At 39.8% G+C, this 16,511-nt stretch overlaps 3 protein-coding genes across 4 annotated transcripts in view; 2 read left to right on the forward strand and 1 right to left on the reverse strand.

The window, feature by feature from the left end:
• The window catches only part of adam11 (ADAM metallopeptidase domain 11), a 35,955-nt gene extending 33,775 nt beyond the window's left edge, over positions 1-2,180 (forward strand). The window contains exon 27 of the mRNA XM_085762150.1: positions 110-2,180. Coding sequence (XP_085618276.1) covers positions 110-125 — 16 coding nt within the window. The 3' untranslated portion in view covers positions 126-2,180. The remainder of the gene's footprint in view (positions 1-109) is intronic.
• LOC146968199 (7-methylguanosine phosphate-specific 5'-nucleotidase-like) lies at positions 101-14,351 on the reverse strand. 2 transcript variants are annotated; one of them, XM_085762155.1, is made up of 10 exons: positions 14,271-14,351; positions 13,928-14,026; positions 13,492-13,561; positions 13,204-13,250; positions 12,906-12,991; positions 11,878-11,967; positions 11,008-11,170; positions 10,722-10,922; positions 10,513-10,628; positions 101-174 (listed from the first exon to the last, which is right to left on the reverse strand). In XM_085762155.1, exons 1-10 carry the CDS (start codon positions 14,349-14,351, stop codon positions 156-158), a joined length of 972 nt encoding a protein of 323 aa, XP_085618281.1. In that variant the 3' UTR covers positions 101-155. The 2 variants fall into 2 exon arrangements, with proteins under 2 accessions (XP_085618281.1, XP_085618282.1); XM_085762156.1 differs by lacking the exon at positions 101-174 and having other exon boundaries at positions 10,369-10,628.
• Positions 3,827-9,518, forward strand: fkbp10b (FKBP prolyl isomerase 10b). The gene is made up of 10 exons (XM_085762154.1): positions 3,827-4,274; positions 4,540-4,685; positions 5,599-5,788; positions 5,987-6,132; positions 6,686-6,875; positions 6,980-7,125; positions 7,522-7,711; positions 7,822-7,964; positions 8,165-8,328; positions 9,056-9,518. Exons 1-10 carry the CDS (start codon positions 4,078-4,080, stop codon positions 9,245-9,247), a joined length of 1,704 nt encoding a protein of 567 aa, XP_085618280.1. The 5' UTR covers positions 3,827-4,077; the 3' UTR covers positions 9,248-9,518.
• Positions 14,352-16,511: the final 2,160 nt, after the last annotated feature.

Below are 16,511 nucleotides of genomic sequence, written 5' to 3' on the forward strand. Positions count from 1 at the left end.
CATCGGCCCACGTTTGAATTCATTCAAGCTTCACCTTGTTGTACTATCAGTTACTGTCTTGTTCATCTTCCCTCTTTATCTTCTCACTTCCTTCCTCTTCTCTTTCCAGATCTTCAGGAGTGTGAGTCATATCTCTCTGCTGTCCTGTCTTCCTTCTACACTGTGTCCAGTCTGCTCCGAGGAGACAAAAACAAAGATGTCTTCTGCTTTACGAGCCATCAGACCATTTTGTTTTTTGTTCCCTCCCTCTCCTTTCTCTACCGACGCTGTCTTCATCTGTGGCTGTTGATCTCTCTCTGGAAAGTGAAATTATTTTCTATCTGTGGTGCAGAAACCCTGTGGGCAAATTCCTACAGTACAGATCTGAGCAGCTCTCAGGGACTGTCTGCCACACACACACACACACACACACACACACACACACACACACTATCATGCTTTACCCTTACACGTGATTTTGTAGAGGAAGGCTGTTTACTTCTCCTGATCTATACGTTTAAAGGAAGCCCTCTGTTAATAGATAGTCAACATATTTACCCTTGTGGAGAACGCAACCACTTCCTCTCAGTAGTGTGACTTTAACTGCAATAGAAACATATGAATATACAAAATAGTGATCACTGACATCTTGTCTGTGTAGATGAGGGTTATTTTTGTGCTAGGACTTTACATTCCACAGTAATGGCCATAATTTGTCCTCTTATGCTGTCAGTTGTTATCGAGCAGTAGTCCACCTTAAACAAATGCTTTGACATTATATGCATTAATGTATGAATGTACAGTATAGTTTGAACCTGCAAGGAGGCTTGCTGCAGTCAAACTGGATGGACAGTTGCACATGTAAACCCCGAATGTTTTTATCCCGCTGTATGATACGTCATCCATATACAACCAATATGCATACAAGTATGCTGAACATGGGTGCTGATGTACATAGTGTATTATAGGGTTGACTCATTTGGAAAAGCAGTGATGCACTGCCGCTCTGAATGGAAGCACAAGACAACTCTTCCTGCCTCTCAGCCTAAAACTGCTCATTTTTGAAGAATTTGAATTTAAATTAGCACCAGGTGATTTGGCTGGAGCTCTTCCTTGATTTCCAGAGTTGCTGTTGGCTTCATGTCTGATTATTTGAACAACAGAGAAGATATTGTACATTTATACCAAGGAGGGAGATTTTCAACTTTCAAGCTGCAAAGTTATGATGTAGATGTCTTGATATGCATAAATAAATCTATACATAAAGTTTTACAAATTCACAAATTTAAATTTGGCTTCTACTCTATATACTCACTTACGTGTGTGCATAAACTGCATACAATTAGAATTTAAGGCTGTTTAAGCCAAATATGCTTCATCTCTGAATGGTACAATCTGGAAGCTTAAATCCTGATTGGCCAGATCCGTGTAATAAGCAATAAATATCTAAAAGAAATAACATTATAAAGTTGATTTCCGGAGCTTATTTCAGTGTGAAAAAATATACATAACAACAAATATCAAAAACAAGTCTATTACCAAAAATCAAATTCTGCAGCTTTTATGTGCATGACTCTCTTTGTTTATCTTCTCTGGACCCCAGAGAGTCTTCTATCAGGATCAGAGGATTATCACCTCTTTTATTTCACCAGTAACAATAAAAAAAGAACTGCGTAATAGCACATGGTGCCGGAGGAGATGATCCGAGTTACACTGCCAGTCAAACTACAGTAGCACTAAAGGAACATGTTGATATTTTGAGTCGAGGTCTGTCACACAGACACTGAAATCAGGTTGATCAAACCAAAAAGCTTAATGTCATTCCTCACTAAAGAAGATGAGCAATGCAGAATAAATGCAAATTACACAGAAATCATAATTTGAACAACATTACCTTGATTTAAAGATATCTCTAAGGTATCTCTTCAATCATATACTTGAAACACTCACTATTCTCTAAAACTGTACAAATATCTCAAAAATACTCAAGGACAGTCTTAGCTGAAAGCTCAGGTCACGCTGTGTTTATTACCACCGTTTGTGATCACACATCGTAGTTGGACTCACATCAAAGGGTCCTGGCAACATTTACACACAACCTCCTCGTCTAGTCCCACAGGAAGGTCCTCAGTATTAACTCTTCATGTAAATACTCATATTACTGTATATTAAAATACATATTAAAACCTATCTGAACACCAGTGACTGTGATCTAGTCTCTGTCTGTTGCATATGTGTTCCTGCAGTATGCGCTTTGTATCATACCGACTCCTAGAGTCATACAACACTTCATGTCTTAACACTTAGATTTTAACATTTCTAATAAAATCTTTGTCATTTGCAGTTTAGTTTAGAAATTCTGTTGGTGTAATACAATATTAATGTATTTCCACAACACCTCTACTGTGTTTACTGTTCTGAGAACAAATTTTTAAGGAATTAATGGATATTATTGACGTGCTGAGTCAAAATCATCAGTATATCTAGGAAACTAAATAACAACAATTAATCTGTGGCAGACAGGGGTTAACTTAAAAACTGTCTTGTCCTTCTTCCTACTTAGTGATGAGGGAGATCTGTAAATATTTTTAAATATTTACTGGAAACCAGTGATGTTTCCTCAGAGTCAGCTGAGAGGTGGAACCTGCACTCTGTCTGGTATTCAGCTCTAAGCACAGAGAGACCTCATGTGCCAACATGTGATGCATAAATTAAAAGAAACAATCAGTGTAAATTGTTTATGTCCCGGACCCTTTAACTTGATAGCATCCGTTTGTATCTCTGCCAATTTCTTGCTTCAGCAGCATCATGATAGTGCCAAATAGCAGATGATGCATTGAAAAAAGTAACTTGCATGACTCCATTTAGCTCCTTAGCTGCTCTGTGAAAAACCATCTGCAGACATGAGTCAGATAGATTAAAAAAAAATAAGACCAGGGATGTTCAGAATAAATTAAATCACAAACTCCCTCATTATAACAATATTTGATTAACATTTTCCATAGCCCTTGACATGGGGAGACTGGTTGCTCTTTGTGGTGCCTGAAGTCACTTTAATTTCAGGTACCTATATCCGTTTTTATTTTAATACAGCTGTATGCAGCTGCTCATTTTGCTGGGGACCCCCAGAATCACTTTCACAGACCCCAGGGATATCAGGATCTCATTGTCAGACCCACTGGTTTAATACAACACAGCTATAAATATGAAATGTAACGTCTAGTCTGTTAATCTGGTGTCATTTCTGGAGATAAAATATTGAATGAAATGTAGTTTTGTTTTATAACAGAGAATTTAAATCCCCTACAGCTTTAACTTGCAGGCCTATTGAATAACGTGGTTTGCAGTGATGTAGCATCCTGCATGGATGTATCTTACCGGCTCCCGTAGTTGAAGAGACGTTCACGGCATTAGTGAAAAAGCTGAACGTCTTGAGGGCACGGCCACGGTGAGGATCTCAATGCGCTTTACGGCTCTGACTGGGCCGATTCAGAGGCAGTCCTGTCGGCCACATGCAGCTGTGTGCAGCGGTGCTGCTGGAGAAGAGCGGTGGACGGGGGTCCTTTCAAAATAAAAGCAGACAGGGTGCTTCTTTGAAAAAGGACAAAAAATGAGAAAATAATTACCGGTATATTCAATCACATGAGCAGTAGAGATAAACAAAACAGTTAGAAGTAAAGAAGGTTTTTCTATGTCTGATTTATGGTAGGCTAAAAATCAGATTTTATTTGTTAATCCCCCGCCCTTTATCTGCTTGATATCCTACCCTATTTCATTGTGTAAAAAAGGAGGAGGTCAAAAGACTATAGCCTATGTTATTCTTTTGCCCCTCTGTAAACGGAAGTCGTCTTGGTTTCTTATTGTGGAGAGTGTAACAGGGGCGCCTCCCACTCCCAAATCCGTTGTTCCTTCCCTCTGGTAAAAAAGTTTTCACAGCAACCTGGAGATTGTCCACGTTTACAGCCTCCAGACGCCACTTCCCTGCTCCACATCTGCAGCTGCGGCCCTCTGCAAAGAAGATCTGCACACACCGACACTATCGACATCTATTATATATCTATTGTTTTTAAAGTCTAAAGTAAGTGTGATTCTGCAGAGATGTTTTCCTGGTGCGTCGTCTTTTTCCTTCTCTCTACGTGGTCTTCCGTGGAGTGTAATCCCAGCCCAGTGTTAGGAGATGTAGTCGTGGACAGATACTTCATCCCCAAAGACTGTGCCAGGGAAGCCAAGGAGGGAGATTATGTCCGTTATCACTACAACGCCTCACTTTCTGGTGGGAAAGTCTTTGACTCGAGGTAAATTAACTCTTTTTATTCCATAAAACGTGATGCATTATTTTTTAGTTTTGTGTCATTTGATCATAAATGTTTTTAACTGAACTGATCAGGCCTCAGAAGCGGCTGTAAAACCAAGCTACTGCAGAAACGCACTAAAACTGGGATTATGATTTAGACATTTAAACAAGTTTATAAAGAGATTTCTTTTGGAAGCTGCGGTCATAAATGCCATGCAAACAAACTCCCTCCCCCCCTTTGCCTGTGACATCGTCTTCTTTCACAGTCACCAGAGAGGAGATACCAAGGTCGGGCTCCTGGGTGAGGGTCGACTCATCGCAGGCATTGATAAAGGGCTGCAGGGCATGTGCGTGAATGAGCGCAGGACAATCACCATCCCTCCTCACCTGGCCTATGGAACCACCGGGGCAGGTAAGAAAAGATGTAACACAATTAAGTAGTGGAGTATAAAGTTACATTTAATTGGTTTGGATGGCACAATGCAGTATCTTTCAGGTTGCAAGCTGGCCTTTGAAAGTTAATGCTGCTGCAAACCTGTGAACACCCCAGAGAACCCTGTGTTCATTACTTTTTGGTAATTTGATGTTATGTATTATAAATGCTGTGTTAAAGGGCAATTAAAAAATAAAGAGGAGTGGGTCCTGATTTGGCATTTGGGGGTGGGGTTCATGAGAAGACTGACTTGCTGAGCTTAGCATTGAACAATGCACTTGGCCTTACCCTGGGGCTTTAAATGAATGGAAAAAAGACATGACACAACATGGTGTTGGTAGGTGGATGAATTTTCTCACCTTTAGACATGCTAACAGTTTCCCTCTGTTTCCAGTCTTTGTGCTAAGCTAACCTCAGCAGCTACTGGCTGTAACTTCATATGCCTACAGAATGTAAAAACATCAATGAATAAAGTGACTCCCAAAATATCAAACTATCATTTAATCTTCTAATATTTCACTTGGTATTATTATTACATGGTCAATAATGAACAATTGGTGATTAGTCAAACTATCACAACCCTATGCACAGCAAATTTAGGGTATAATGTATACAGCTAATTTCTGCCCTGACACCACCTAGTGGTTTGACCCAGAATTTATATTTATGTTTGGTGACCATTATTGGTATTGCACCACAATATTGTTTTGTGATTATTTAAGTTTCTGGAAGTAGAAATTAAATCATATCACCTTCATACTTTAGTAAAGCTCTTCATAATAAAAGACAAAAATTAAAATAAAATAAAATCCATAAAATATAGATTAGATATGGAAATAAAATGTAACCACACATTGAACAGTTAGTGATGTGTTTGTCTAATTGTTTTCAGGCGACGCGGTTCCTCCAGATGCCACCCTGGTGTTTGATATCCATCTGTTGGATCTGTGGAACAAGGCCGACATGGTCATTACCAAAACTGTCACTACTCCCAAAGACTGCAAACGCTCTGTGATGCGCACTGACTTTGTGCGTTACCATTTCAACGGCTCCCTGCTCGACAGCACCGTGTTTGAATCCAGGTGGGTGCTGCTGCTTTCCATCCAAACTGACATATTAAATGAATGATCTAACACTGCACTGCTGAGCATTTATGAAACAATACTGAAGATTTGTGCCCCGTCCGAATGACAGTTCTTGTGTGTTCTGTACTGTGTCATCCAGGTTTGTTGTCTGTGTGAAGTTGTGTTTGACTTTGCGCTTGTATGAGCCCTACGTAGCTACATCAGGAAGCAGACCCACGACTCCTTAGTGGGCGAGGGTTGGCTGATCAAAGGCCTGGAAGAGGGCCTGCTTGGCATGTGTGTGGGAGAGATTAGAAATATTGTCATCCCACCCTTCAAAGCCTACGGAGAAAAGGGATCAGGTGAGTTAAAATGGCAGGTTATTAGAAAGAAAATTACTAAAAGTGTGGTCAGAGGAATAAAAAAGGACAAATAATCAAAAGGCACATCACCCCAAATAAAATCTTATCAGTAAATTTTGATTCATGGTACTTAAAGCACCAGTGTGCCATGATACTTTTGATTAAATATGCAAAAACACATTTGGTTTGGGTTTTTATAAATCTGAAAACATGTGACAGTAAAACAGATTCTCAGTTGTTTCATGTTTTACTCTCCCCTACGTTTTGGTAAAATGCAGAGATGACCTGAGGTCTAGTAGTTTTAGTTCTAACCTTCAAATATCTGTGGAGACCTTACCCCTTTAATGAACTGGTTTATTAGAGGTAGATTTAAAAAAAATCTTGACTATAAAAACAATAATTCGACTACAGTAAAATGAGCAATTACTATGTTATAGTCTGTAACTTAAGTTAGGTCAAAAATAACACAAAACACTATGACTCGCTCCTTTGTCAAGTAATTTGTTGATGTGTGAATGATGAAGTTTTGAATTCTCCACTTTCTGCTCACCAGGTAAAGAGATTCCTCCTCATGCCACCCTGGTGTATGACGTCCTGTTGGTGGACATTCATAACCCCAAAGATAATGTCACCGTCGAGGATCAGACGGTGCCTGAGTCGTGCAAACGTAAAACAATAGTTGGAGATTACATTCGGTACCATTATAATGGATCCTTCCTGAACGGAGTCACCTTTGACACCAGGTGAGCTCAGGTCACACACGGACAGGGAAGACGATTGGACGTGGACCAGCAGGTATTTGGGTGGATTTACGTGACTTTCTCTCCTTGTCTGTGATTTCCCGTAGCTACCAGAGGAACAGCACATACAACACCTACATTGGGATGGGGTACGTGATTGCTGGCATGGACCAGGCTCTGCTGGGAGTCTGCATCGGGGAGAAGAGGAAGGTCACAATCCCCCCACATCTGGCATATGGAGAGAAAGGAGCAGGTCAGTAACTGAATAGGAAAAACTAACCCAAATTACATTTTAATAGATAAACTGGACATAATCACTTAATTTAAAAGTGTATAGAAGGGGGTGTCTGATAACTCACTGGGTTGAGCCTTGAATCCCCCTGGTGGCCCTTTGCTGCGTGTCATTCCCCCTCTGTCTGTCTCTCTGACTATCCTGTCCCAAAACATACTAAAAAGTGTAAATAAGATATCTAGTAGAGACTACCAGGTGGTTGCAGATGGGTTGGAAATAGATTTATTTTAAGTAATTATATGTATATTATCTAATTTCAAATACACAATCTAGTTTTGTAAATCCATCTAAACATCAACACTGTGTTTCAAACACTGAGCTACCAAAGAAAACACCAGTTGTCTGTCGTCCCTCCAGGTAATGTCATCCCTCCGTCCGCCGTACTCGTCTTTGACGTCCACATCATCGACTTCCACAACCCCAACGACAAAGTGGACATCAAGATCGTCCACCGGCCTGAGGCGTGCAACGTCACCACCGAGGAGAACGACCTCGTCCACTACCACTACAACTGCAGCCTGATGGACGGCACGCTGCTGTTTTCCTCGTGAGTCACCCTCTTGTGGTATTTTCTGATTTTAGAATAGATCGACACAAATGCCACGTCACACATCCGCTTTCATTCATCAAAAAAAATGCAACTTACTTGGTCTTCAGGCACGACTATGAGAACATGCAGGACGCAGTGCTGGGCACAGACAAAGTGATCGACGGGCTGGATGAGGGTTTGCGGGGCATGTGTAAGGGAGAGAAGAGGTTGGTGACGGTGCCTCCTCATCTGGGCCACGGAGAGAGAGGAGGTGATGCTCCTCAACAAGTGATCATGTGTTTATCAAACCAATGTTGAAGTCTGACTCTGAGTTCCTATTTCTGCATTCAAGTAAACTATAATTAAAATATCTTTCAACCAAGCTATAATCATCCTGACAGTAAATGAGACCTAACCCTACCACTGACCCTGGCGGTAAACCAATTGTTTTGGTTTGTGTGTCTCATGCAGCCACTGGTGTGCCAAGCAGCGCTGTATTGGTCTTTGATATTGAACTGGTGAGCTTTGAGAAGGGAGTCCCCCCTGGTTACCTGTTTGTGTGGCTGGAGGACACTCCTGCAAACCTGTTTGAAGCCATGGACCTGAACAAGAACAAAGAGGTTCCACAGGAGGAGGTAGGTCCCTGCTGAGCCCCCACTTTATCTCACTAAATTCATATTTTAATCATCTGCAAAGAAACCAGGAACTACACTACACATAAATGTGGAGGAGTCAAAGTAAAGCACACTTTGTAACTTTCCACCAAATCCACTGAGATTGATCAATTCCTTACTTTGGCACCATCTGGTGGTGGTTTTAACAATGCCTTGGCTTGTTTCAAAGTTCTTCACAAATATATTAAAACAATTCATCAAACATCAAAACAATTGAAAATTTGAGTTTGAAGGTGTTTTTCTGACCCTGTAGCACAGTGGCTGAAAAATAATAATCATTTTGAGGCAAATTACACAATCTTCTGAAGATTTCAGTTCAAAATTTCACTTGTGAGCACTAAGCTGCAGTTCACAAGACATCCTAAAAATGTTGAGGAAGAATGCTCAAAGCTAACTCCATCATGTGGCAAGAAGAACTTTAAATCTTGTAAATTCACCTGTGTGCTGGTAGGGGTTCTGCACAGTAAAAGCTTCTGGAAAAAGCACTAGACTGTAATTAATCAGGAATTACTCACTAATTATAACTAGAGGCACCTGAGGAATCAGTAGATAATCCTGTTTGATCACATAAGGATTTTTCACATGTGAGTCAGTGGTGATACATCCTGAGCTCTGTGCAGTTTAAGGAGCTGCTTTTTCTCTTCAAGCTAACAAAGCACTCTGATTATATTTGACCCTTTTTTTTTAGTTTGCGGAGTTCATCCAGCTGCAGGTGGCAGAGGGCAAAGGTCGTATGAAGCCTGGACTGACCATGGACCAGATCGTTGTTGACATGTTCCAAAACCAGGACCGGAATAAAGACGGACTGATCACAGAGAACGAGCTCAAACTGAAGGTGGATGAGGACAAAGAAAGGGAATTGACGCACGAGGAGTTGTGATGAGGATGAATGTTTTTGCTTCTCGCTCAGGGACAAACCCTCAACATCTTAAAAACAAGCAACAAAAGAGACTTTTCCCCATTCAGCGTCAAGTTTTTAATACTGGCCAGTTTTTGTTTTTGGAGACGACAAGAAAACAGTGCAAAGGATCTTTTTGTGGAGTTTTGTGTTGTGTGTGAGTTTGTGTTTGACAGTTTGTATTTCAGAAAACAGAACAAGCACCTTTTATTTGTCCCTGAAAGTCACATTAATTAAAAGGTTTGTAAGAAAATGAGCACAGTTTCAGTTTTTCCATGTCATGAATCAATACAGAAAACTGACACCTGAAAAAAAAAAAGCATCTGCATTTACATATGACAAAAACAGAAGCATCGATATCGTTATCTTCCTGTAACTTTTCTTTCTTGCTGGTAGAAAATCCCAACTTTTGATGTAAGTAAGTATGTAAGTATGACACCTATAGTAAAGTGCAACTAGCTCAATGGTAAGACTTTCAGAACACACATCCTATGTAGCTTCCTGTTTGATTCTAGTATTAGCACATTCGTTCACTGTTAAAAATGGTTAAGTAACATAATGACTCATGATAGCTTAAAAACGGAAAACATCGCTGTCAAGTTGTCTGCACTCTGCAAATAAAGTGACCATCCATGTGTAGAGTACAGTACAGTATGTGTGTAGTATCGAGCATCAAGTATTTGCAGTGTACACTGAGGTAATACACAGTTCACAACACACACCAGAGCAGTGTCAAAATGAAGGAGATGACTTGACACATGAAGAGACAGTTGTTTTCCTTTGCTCGTACAAGAACATATTTTAAAAACTCTTACAGTTAATAACAACAGAGTAAAAAAAGTACAGTATTTTATGCTAAAAAGAGCAAAATATTCGTTATAGTGTAGTACTCAGAGTTAAGAGTGTAAGTTGCTGATTTCCTTAAAGATGGAGGGAACCAACACAAATATGGCATAGCTCTAATGAGGTCTGACATCCAAAATAAACAGAAGCGACTGACTTTTAGTTTTGGCTGCAAAGCTGACTTAAACAACAAATTCTACGAAAATAAGTTGTAAAGTGATGTAAAAAAAAAAAAAAAAAAGCAAAGAGTACTAAGTATGTGTGATGTGCAGCTTGAACTACTTCAGTGGACAGGTAGTTTAAAAAACTCAAGTTTCAAGGTCTGGTTTGAGGTAAGTGATGACGAGTGATTGTCCAGCATGTAAACTGTGAACGGAGTGAACGAGTCCATCTGTCTTTCTTACTTGTTGTCTTTCGATGAGGTAATGTGTCTGAGGATGGCGTTAGGAACGTCCATCGTCTCGTCTTTCACCAGAACGATGTCAAAGGAGTTGATGTACAGCTCCTTCCTCTCGTCCACCTGAGTGACACAAAACCACGGATGATGACAAAGTCAGTGTCTACAAGTCAATCAGTCTGATCAAACCAGTGTGTCTCGTTGCTGCGGCCCAACCTGGTCATTCAGGAAGCCGATGGTCAGGACGTTGTGGGGCTCCGACACCCCATCAGCCATGGTCAGGTCTCCCAGAGAGTCCCCCAGCAGCAGCACGTTGGGCCGGCCCTGCAGCTCCCTGAGGCCTGCTGCGTGGGCCAGAGCGCCTTCTCTCTTGTTGAAGGTGTGGATGAGTTGGCCTTTGAAGGCTTGCAGGACCCCCTGATCAAAAATCAACACCGCTGAAGAATAATAGCACACATCATTTTCTGTGTAAATGCATTGTAGAAACTGTGGTCCAACTCACTGTTTGGTCAAAGTCCATGTAGTTGGAGATGATGTGGACGTTGGGATGGAAGACGTGGTTCTGTCGGATCACCTCCTCCAGAACGTCTCCCACACCGGCCGAGAAGATCAACAGAGGAACCTGCTGCTCGGCCAGATGTTCAAAAAACACCTGGTAGCCGTCCCTGAAGAAATCCACATAGATGAACCCATGATTATCTGAGCTGAGAGATTTTCAGTAATTCTGACAAACAACTGATAACTACAACAACAATCTGTACAGGATAAACCATTGAAGAACCATTGCACTAAGCACCACTGGTTTAAGTTATTGTGTGTCTTTATAGGTATTGAATTAGACTCATATCATGTTCAATTTAGGTCAAAATAATTCATTTGATGCTACTGATGCCCACTTCATCATTTTTAATCAGTGGTGTTTATTTCTTTCTTTTTTTTTTGCAGAGAAGCTCAGATGTTTTAGTTTTCACAAAGTAACCCTAACCCTCACCATAGCCTCATACACAGTCGCCCGTAAAGTTGGAATAAAATGTTTTTTTTAACCTTTTCACCTGAAATGACTGTGACAATGTGATTTATTCTTGATAGATAAAGTGTATATCTTCTCAAATTTGTATTGATAAATCTCTTCCAAACATACCACTGTGAAAAACCAAAATTAATCTTTATAATAGGAACAAAAAGAGGAATGATTCTAAAAACAAAATTATTCAAACTTTATGGGCAACCGTGTACATGGAGATGATTACATGCATAGAGAAAAATATAAAATGAACAGTCTATCATGTGTTTTTAAATTTACACATGGCAAACACATTTTTCTCAGGAGAAGCAGACAATCAGTTATGTAATGCATTCAAGCGGCGTGTACCTGAGCATAGTGTTGGATTCTTTAACGGCCTGTGCCAGCATGTCCTTCCTGATTTTCTGCTGAATCAGCAGGTCATGAACTTTGGTCCACCTGTCGAGAGCAGCACAAGACAACTTCAAGATCTAACCCATAAAATACCAAATGCCAAAAAGTTGATATGTGTATAAATATGTGTTACCAGCATATTAGAGTTTATACAATCTGTTCTACATTAAATGTGAAGATATCCAGCCCTGGATTCAACTAATGAAAATGTGACAATGTTTTTTTTAAATTTTATTTTACATACAGGTGACTTAAAGGGATAGTTCACCCAAAATTCATATTTCACTCATTATCTACTCCCCCTCATGTGGACAAAGGGCTGGGAGAAGTTTCAGAGTCCTCCGTGCCTTCTCTGAGTTACAGAGGGGCTCCGTGCAGCACTGCATGTCCATATGACGGTTGAGAACGGAGCTCACTTTTCTTCATCCAAAAAGACACACCAAAAAACATCCAAATACCTCCATAGTGCTCGTCTGTAATGTCCCTCTTGTATTGAAGCCTCAACATGAAAAAAAAAAAAAGTCTATATTTTAAGCTTGTTTGTAGCGGAAGCTCCCAGCACTGCTCTTCCTGGTCTGTCCAAATCTCGTGCGATTTGCATTGACACCCAGTTCACGGCTCTGCAAATCTTGCGAGATTCCGGCAGAGCAACACTGGGAGCTTCCGCTACAAACAAGCTTAAAATATAGACTTTTTTTTTTTCTCGGAATAATTTCTCATGTTGGGGCTTCAATACAAGAGGCAATTACAGACGAGCACTATGGAGGTATTTGTGTGTCTTTTTGGACAAAGAAAAGTGAGCCCCATTCTCAACCGTCATATGGACATGCAGTGCTGCGCTGAGCCCCCCTGTAACTCAGAGAAGCCACGGAGGACTCTGAAACTTCTCCCAGCCCTTAGTCGACATGAGGGGGAGTAGATAATGAGAAATTTTAATTTTGGGTGAACTATGCCTTTAAAACATGACCAGATCTGTTTCTCACCACTCCACCATGAGAGGCAGCTTCTCCTCAGCACTTCGGCTTGCATCAATCTCTATGGGATAGTAGGTGTTCAACAGCTGTCTCATCTACAATGGACCAATACAAACAATTGAATGGTAATTTACAGACCAACTAAAATGGATGTAACATCACAGCATGTAAATGTTGTTCCATGTTGCAGTGGGTGCCCAGGCATCAGGAAATGTTTGTGAATTGAAATTTGTAGTCATAACAATTTACATGTCAATACTATGCAAGTGTAAAATGGACTTTTGCCCTTGGCTGTAGATACTGTTACCTTTCGAGTGCAGTCTTCAGTAATCAACAACCGGTTATCCAGGATGTCTTAAAAACAAAAGCAAGGAGAACTGGTTAGTGACACGTTTAGTAAAATACAAGACATTCACACTAACAAGTCAATGCAACTGCAGGATAAAGTAACCAAAGAAAAGAAGCACAAATACAAACTACCATAGATCAATTGATGAATCCTTCCGATGAAATTATCCAGATGTGCAGATTCTACCAGATCTTAAGAACACTTTTTGTCCATAAAACAGGTAATCTTATTAGCCTGTATGCTTACTGTGGGTGGTGGGGACTCTTTTCCCGTTGTGAGCGAATCTGGTCAGAGTCATGTCAAAGTCTGAGATCACCTGAGAAAACATGTTCCAATCAGCAGGCAACCAAATTCTCAATTAAATCAAATATACTAAGTAGTATATAAGTAAATATACTTCAGCTTGAACCACGAAGGACAAGTCTATATTTGTGTTTTTGTTAAAGGCTCACAACTCTCGGATTTTTAACTTAGGTTGTTATACAATCGGTCTGCAGTTCCTGTGTGTGTTACGATGCCATGTAAAGCCCTTTGAGACAAACTGTTTGTAAAAACGGGCTATACAAATAAAATTGCCTTGCCTTGCCTTGCCTGTGACTTCATTTTTCTATTTTCATTTCCAGACAATCAAGGAATGAATTTGATATAATCTAATCTAATTCAAATGGACACCTCCACTAACCTGCAGGCTGCCAGCACCTGCTCGCTGCATGGCATGGATGGTCTCTTCCACTCTGCTGCGCTCTCTCATCAGCACAGAGCTCTTAGTCAGCTCTGGGATCTGAACAAAACACAATTGTGCATAGTGACATGGAGAAGAAGAAAGCAATGGGAGGGATGAAGGGAAAAAACAAAACGCTTAACATTTTAATTTAAAACATTCAAGTCATTCACTCTGAACTTTCTGAAATGATAACTCCCATTTCATTATGGGCTTAGCAGCCTGCACCCTATTGTATTCCTAGGAATTCTTTCTTCTTCTTCCGACTGCACAGCAGCTATAATTTTTAGTGGATCTTCTTTACCTCAGTCTTGACCAGCTGTTGCCAGATGGCCAACACAGTCCGCACAGGTGTGTAGATCCATGGAATATGGTAAATCTGCATGTTAAGTCAAGGAGAAAACTCTTTTGGTTAATTATTCATTTTATAGAGACAAATTGGTGATAATTTTGTAAAATACATACAATAGCACATATGTATCAATATAGTGTATTAAGTATGCTCAACTGGTGCAGTTTCACAGATTTACTTCTAATAAATATTTATTTTGTCCCCTGAACATGCAAAATGTGATTTGTTTACAGGTAAGAATATAATTCAATATACAGTGTATCACCCCAAAATTAAACGAGAATAGAATTAATGCTTCAGTTGAGTTTAAAATTAGTTGTTTTATCAAAAACATTCCGAAAATCACTCAAAACATTTTTTTTTTTCACATTTTCAACATACTGGCACCTCTGTTTGCAGCGAACAGCTGTTTAAATCAGTTTTTCCAATGGGATTATGTTGTCTGAAACACAAAGCTAAATTATACTTGACATAAAAACACTATAATTAGTTTTTCTGCCATTTAAAAAAAGAGAGAGAGAGAGAGAAAAAGGAAACGTTTATTAGCATGTTTGGCTACGGCTGCACTAACTCACCATTTTCAAACGCAGAGGAGACGGAGTCAGCGACGGTTCAAACTGGTCTCCACCGTTAAAAGTGCATCGTGTTTGATGACAGGCGGGTTATGTTCCAAATAATTGATTAATATTGCATTAATGTAACACTTCACTATCGACAGTTGGTTTTAATGATTTTGTTTACACCCTGTAAGCATTTGTAACACCGATAGTGTTCCCACTTCAATGTGTATTGAGTACACGTAGTTCCGCCAATCGCAGGTTCCTGGCCGGAGCATTTTAGATGCAGGACCGCAGAGGTACCTCCAGATCTATCATATCCATGGTACCAAAACCGTCTTTGGTACCATGATAGGAGCTGGGGATCTATATGGAGCTGACCATATACATATATACGGGAGCTGACACCATACAGTATCTTTTAACTTTTACTGTTGTGCTTTAGGGTTAGCCTATGTTAAACGCTTTTAGTTTTATAGCTTTTTATTATTTTTCTGTGCCGTTTCTCTGTTTGTTGTTTTTTCAAATAAACCACAGGTTACAAGAATTACAGGCTTACCAGACAGAAGATTAATTAAAGATTATGACAAATCCATAAGAAAATGTACATTTAGTTGTTTTATTTATCAGCCAGGGCAAAGTCTGTGGCGGCCGCGACCAGTGTTGTGCTAGTTACTGAAAAGTAGTAACTAGTTACAGTTACTAGTTACTTCATTAAAAAAGTAACTCAGTTAGTAACTAAGTTACTTCAACCAAAAAGTAATGCGTTACTGAGAAAGTAACTTTTTCGTTACTTTAAAACGTTTTTTTCCCCAATGCTCCCATTAAAGGTTGATTGAATTCCCCTCTAACCTCATTTCAGTTCTGTACTGATGCTGATGAAAAAACGATTTTTATCTTTAAAAGTTTACCATCATCATCATCATGCTGCATGATGTCAGCATGTAGCCTACAGCAGCATGACGGAACTGCAAACATCTTGAGAATACTACTTTGACCGAGTTACGTTCAAGAACCCGATTTAATGACGGAAAGTACTAAATTCACTCCAGCTGCATTTTTTTAATCGATCGATCAGCTGTGTTTACGGTCCGTGTACCTTTTGTCAGTTTGATATTCCGTTTTAATAAAAAAACGGGAAAACGGAAATACCGTGGTTTTTTCCTTTTTTACTTTTCAAACAAAAACCAATAAATGAAAAAACAGAGTCGTTTTCCCGTTTTTGGTTTTCTGAATCAAAAACGAAAAACGAGAAAACCACAGTCAAATAACGGCCCGAATTTGGTTTTTGTAAATTCATTTATTCGTTTTTCGTTTCATGTTTATCAATATAACGGCGGGCAGAACGGAAGCGGAAGTGAAACGTAATAACTTCAAAATAAAAGCATGCTTATTTTCATCCAGACTACCGTTCTCTTTATACACTCATTTTTACAGTTTATGCTCGACACATATAGCCTACATTTATTTCAGTGAACTAAAGTATAATTGTAGATGCCATGTACTAGTGTTTTGTGTGTGTGTGTGTGTGGGGGGGGGTCAGGTGGGATGATACGTCACCAAGCGTAGTAAAATCAGCTGTTCTTCACCTGTGACCTGCTATGTTTTAGCTTATCGACATTCCTCTGGAGCTCAG

This window comes from Trachurus japonicus, chromosome 19, assembly GCF_045865225.1.
Source record: "Trachurus japonicus isolate A0001 chromosome 19, Traja_1.0".
NCBI lineage: Eukaryota > Metazoa > Chordata > Actinopteri > Carangiformes > Carangidae > Trachurus > Trachurus japonicus.